Source organism: Hylobates moloch, unplaced genomic scaffold (assembly GCF_009828535.3).
Source record: "Hylobates moloch isolate HMO894 unplaced genomic scaffold, HMol_V3 SCAFFOLD_11, whole genome shotgun sequence".
Taxonomy (NCBI): domain Eukaryota; kingdom Metazoa; phylum Chordata; class Mammalia; order Primates; family Hylobatidae; genus Hylobates; species Hylobates moloch.
In genome coordinates, this window is record NW_026652286.1 from 97,057,568 (window position 1) to 97,063,035 (window position 5,468).

The window sequence follows — 5,468 nt, forward strand, 5'->3', positions numbered from 1 at the left end:
AGATATAGAGATGATAGATAGATAGATAGATAGATAGATAGATAGATAGATAGATAGATAGATGATTTATTAGGAAAAATGACTCAAATTATTATAGAGGCTGAAAATTTCTATGACAAGCTGTCTGCAAGTTGGAGATTCTGAGATGCCAGCAGTGCGGATCAGTCCAAGTGTGAAAACCTCAAAACCAGGGGAGCCAATGGGGTAACTCTCAGTCCAAGCCCAAAGACCTGAGAATCCAGGGACCACTGGTGTTTGTCCTGGAGTCCCAAAGCCAAAGAGCCTGGAGTTCTGATGTCCAAGGACTGGAGAACAGTTTCCCGGCTCCAAGAGAGAGAGGAAATCCTTTTCTCTGCATTTTCTGTTCTATCTGGGCCCCCAGCCTATTGGATGATGCCCACTCACATTGAGGGCAGGTTTTCCCCACTCGGTCCACTGACTCACATGCCAACCTCCTCTGGAAACACCCTCACACTCACACACCCAGCAGTTCCCTAGGTGTTCCTTAATTCAGTCAAGTTGTCACCTAAAATTAACGAGTAGAGCTCTATTTGAGTTGCACTTTGTGTCCTCTCAGACACTCTATTCTTCATATGGTTTCCAATAACCCACTACCAGAGCAAGAGGGGTCATTTCAAATCATAAGAAAATGAGAGCTTCAATTACCAGAAGTCTTGTGCTAAAAGTGCAGAGACAGCTCTAATGTGGGAGATTTGGCAATATTAATCACTCACTCCCCCTTTCCTGTGGGTCTAATTAGAGAGAATGACTGGAGCCAAAAGAGGATGAAAATACCATTGCATCTTTATTCATAGCCGTACTGAAGAGGCAAAGATGTCAGGACTCGCACCTCCCTCTCAGAACTCGGACTCTAACTTAACCCAGTAGGAGACAGGAGTAGAGGTTAGGATTGAAATAGCACAGATTCTGGCTTGTCCTCACCAAGAGCTTGCCTTACGTTAGTACCAATAGTTTGGTGATGAAGACACTAGGCACATTTCCATCAATGATCAACTTGTCAGTCTTTTTCAATCTTACCTGTCCAATTAATCTAACCTTCTCTCATAGAGTGGACCAAGTAAGAAAGCAAAAGTATGGATAGAGTTAGAGTGTATTCACTTATGAATTGTTCCCTCCTGGCAAGTGGTATTCTATCCTTTGATGGATACTGCTAGTTGTCTACACAATAGCCATGTTAGCACCTTCTTCCTTAGCAACAAAATTCTACTTTTTAAGGACGATAATGCTATCAAGTGAAATGCTAAGTTTCTCAGCCTCTTTTGCAGGTAGGGATGGCTAATAACTTGTCAGTAGCAGTCATACGTTAAATAGGTAAAGTGCCCATTTGCTTATGCTCACCCCTGTGTCTTCCTGCTGCTTGAAATATGGACAAAATCTTAAGAGCTCTAGTGGCCATCTGGAAATCATGATGCATTATTGAGAATGAAATCTCTAGCTAGACAGAAGAGAAAAAAGATGGAGAGAGAGACTGAGTGCTTGATGACTCAGCACTGTCAAATCAGTCCTGGACTGCCCACCTCTGGATGCCGCTTATGTTGGAGGACAATAAATACTTATATGTTTCAGCCACTGCAGTCCGACTTCTGTTACCAGCAGCTGAAGTGGTTTGTAAATGATACATTTCTGCTATGGAAGTGTGAGGGGAGAAAGGGTGCTATGCATCTAAGCTAAGAGTTAACGCTGAGTCAGCCACGGACATCCTCTCATCTGCCTCATGAACACAGGGAAACCACCTCCTTTTCCTTCCAAGATCCACTGGAAGTTCTCCTTGTACCCTCACTCTTCCTACTTGGAGGGTCACTTACCTGTCTTCTCCCACCTGGTTAGAAATGTGAGAGACAACAGTTTACTCCTCCTGATACTCCAAAACGATGTCATCACTTCATTGTTAAATAATTCTATTTGAACATCAATGTTAATAATACTTGTGTGTTTCCAATTTTCAACTGATTACAGACTCTGATTGTAGCTCAGGGTCAGAGTTATAGATTTGAAAGTCACCATCAAATGCATGGTTGTTGATGTCACCTGAGTCAGGGAGATGCCTCAGGAAGAGCCCAGAAGAGAAGGAGACTAGAACTGAACCTAGAGGAATCTCAACCTCAAGGATGCTTGCTAAAGAGGAAAAAGTAGCCTTGCTAGAAATTAAAACGTCATGATGGGAGGAGATGACGGAGTTGTGGTCTTGTGACAGAAGGACTCACTTTAGGACAGATCTGACACTCAGTTTCAAATTACTTCTCTGTTACTGTAATGCAACAGCCCTCAACCCTCCTTCTATTTGTTTAACACTGTGAGAACAAACAATTCCTTCACGTCAACCCAAAACAATATGCAAGATGACCCATCCTTGGTTTGAGACAGAAGTGCAGGCCTTCTGAATTTATTTAATGTTGTATTTTCTGTGGAAGCAATAGAGGCTCTTATCTGGCTGTTACAAGAGCCAAGAAAAGTCTCTCTGAGTTTGTCATGTCAGATCCTCAGTCACAAAGGAAATTCTTTCCAAAAGATCCAAGCCAGTGTCTCATTAAGTCAAACATACTTTCACGGCTACTCACCCCAGTGCCAATATGGAGTGAATACAGGGAAAGTTATTCTTGGACTTCAATGCGTTGATTACATAATTGTTCCTTTCCATTCATATCCTATGCCCTGACTTAGTTCTTGTTCCCACTCATTTACACCAGTGGTAATTGGTTTTTTTTCTTTATCCATATCAAAGCAGATTTACTTTTGTCCTTCCTTATTCTTGATTCTTTTCTAATATCCCAAGACCCCCATGGACCTAGACACAGACAGTCCACTGGAGGGTGGGATTCAGCAAGGCCCAGAGGACTGACCAGCAGTGGTTGAGTAGGGTATTACATCAATTCCAATAAATGAATTAATGTATTTAAGGTACCTCAAAGAGTGCACAAACACATAGTGCAAGTTCAGTAACTGTTAAGTGTCATTATTATCATAATCAAAGCATAATCCAAGTATCAGAGTTTTTCTCCTCCAAAGATCTTCTTCCTCTAGCAGATTTGGAGAAGATAGAGTTTGTCTCACGTCTCCTGTTGGTCAGCACAGTTGCTTCTCCGCCCTGCTCTCGGCTCTCCCTCAGAATGTCTCCTGGCCACAAGCTGGAGCACTGAGCTCTTCAATGTAGAACAGCAGAATCTTTAGCAGAGTAATACAGAGTGGTCTTTGGCCCTCAAAATCCAGATCCCTTCCAGACTCCCTGAGAGTGGGACGTGTAATATGACTCCTCTTTCTTTCCGATTCTGTATTGATTAACTGTAATACACATACAGACACACACACACACACACACACAAACATGCACACACCTTGTCAGAACTGTAAAATCTAAATCCACTTTAAAGAATAAGCAATCTTCCTAAAATCCAATAGTGTGCTCAGTATCTCCAGAGCAAGACAGAGGCCACATTTTACAGATCATGCAAATCTGTGGAGTTCTTCTTTGTTTTTTCTTCCAGCCTGAGTCTCCAGAGCCTGATAAATTGGCCCAATTACACAGGATCACTTACCCCTGATTACCATTCCAAGGCCCAGAAGCTTTAAAACTTTGGAACAAAAGATTTGGATTTGATTTATCCTTACACAGCAGATCATAGAAAATTCTTGTGTGAGGGCTTCTTTTATGTACATACATGTATATGAAAAGGAGGGTTTATGATCTTCCTGACCAAGCAACGTCCTGAAGAGCTGGAAGATTATATTAGCATTGGCACCAAGGTATCTACTGTTGATCTTTAATAAGTCTGCTCGTGTAACTAAAGAGAAAACACTCCTCAACCTTTATACCACCACCTGCCCCTTGTTCCAGCCAGAAATGTTCTTGCTCAGAAAAACCCATTTAGCCTACCAAGAAAAGAATGGAAGGCATGGAGCCTCATCTTACTCATCTCTTGGGCCTAATACAGAGTTCAGTAAACAAAACGCATTTCATAGATGCTAACTTGCATGCAATGAGCCAATTTAAGTGTTGCAAAATAATATAGTCCTCAAGGAGAGTATAGGAAAGAGATTTCCAATTTTTAAAAGTGGAGAAGAGACCCTCTTTGAGGAAAAATATTAAAATTCCTCCACCTATAAATAGACACTTGAGTATCATGCTTACCGAGAATTGGTTGCCAGTGATACGAAGAGACCCATTAGAAGAGCACTCTCTTCAGGGTCTTGCCCAGGGCAAGTTTAATATCCTTATTCCTGAAACTGTAGATCAAAGGGTTAAGCATGGGAACCACATTGGTGTAAAAGACTGAGGCAAATCTGCCATGGTTCATAGAGCAAGGAAAAGATGTTGTTAAGTAGGTGAATGCCCCTGACCCAAAAAACAGAGCAACAGCAATTGTGTGGGAACCACATGTGCTAAAGGGTTTGGATCTGCCCTCTGCAGAAGGAATACGGAGGATGTTGGAGCATATCAAAGCATAAGAGATGATGATGCTTATGCTGGATAGCATGATGATTACTCCAACAACAATGAAAAATACCAGCTCATTGACATGGGTGCTGGTGCGGGAGAGCTGCAAGAGGGGGAGAACTTCCCACAGATAATGGTCAATGACGTTGGAATCACAGAAGGTCAGTCGCAGCATGCTTCCAGTGTGGGCCATGGCCCCAGCAAACCCTACCACATACGAACCAAACATCAGCAGAAAGCAGACCCTTGGGGTCATGGTGAGCATGTAGAGTAGGGGGTTGCAGATGGCCACATAGCGATCATAGGCCATTGATACCAACACATAGCACTCAGAATTGACAAACAGAAGAAAAATAGCTGAGTCATACATCCCACATAAGAGATGATACTTTCTATCACAAAGTCATTCAGCATTTTGGGGGTAAACACACAGGAATGACAGAAATCTATAAAGGACAAGTTGAAGAGGAAAAAGTACATGGGGGTGTGAAGGCTAGGATTTATCCCAATCAAGGCGATCAAGCCCAAGTTGCCCACCACAGTGAACACATAGATCCCTAAGAATAGAAGGAAAAGGGAGCTGGAGCTCCGGCTGTTCTGATAATCCCACAAGGATAAACTCAGTCACTGAGGAGCTGTTTCTCAGAGTCATTCTCTCTTGGCAAGTTGTCTGGGGAAACAGAGGGCAAAACACAAAGAGTCATGACAGGCACAAGCATGGCTAAGGAAAGAAGACTCTAGCAGACCAGCCAGTGTGCAGATGCCCTCCCTTCCATCCTCCCTCATCTACACACCTCCCCACCCTGAGGTATCGACAATGTGTCTGTGAGAGGATCTCAGCTCTGCTGGGCCAATCATGAATTCAAGCTAGCATGTGTTACCATGGGCAGCAAGAATTCTGTCTCTGCTTGAGAGATGAGGGGGGAGACAACACACCTGAATTGGCTGCCCAGGGACTCTCAGAAAGACACCCTGAGAACCAAGAGTACAACCTGGGCCACTGCCTCAGGAGCTG

The 5,468-nt window shown here is 43.1% G+C and overlaps 1 protein-coding gene across 1 annotated transcript; it reads right to left on the reverse strand.

Annotated features, from left to right (window-relative positions):
• Positions 1 to 4,181: 4,181 nt before the first annotated feature.
• LOC116477470 (olfactory receptor 8B4) lies at positions 4,182 to 5,105 on the reverse strand. Its single transcript, XM_032168154.1, is given in 3 exon segments — positions 4,182 to 4,795; positions 4,798 to 5,027; positions 5,029 to 5,105. Coding segments are annotated over 3 exon segments (921 nt in total).
• Positions 5,106 to 5,468: the final 363 nt, after the last annotated feature.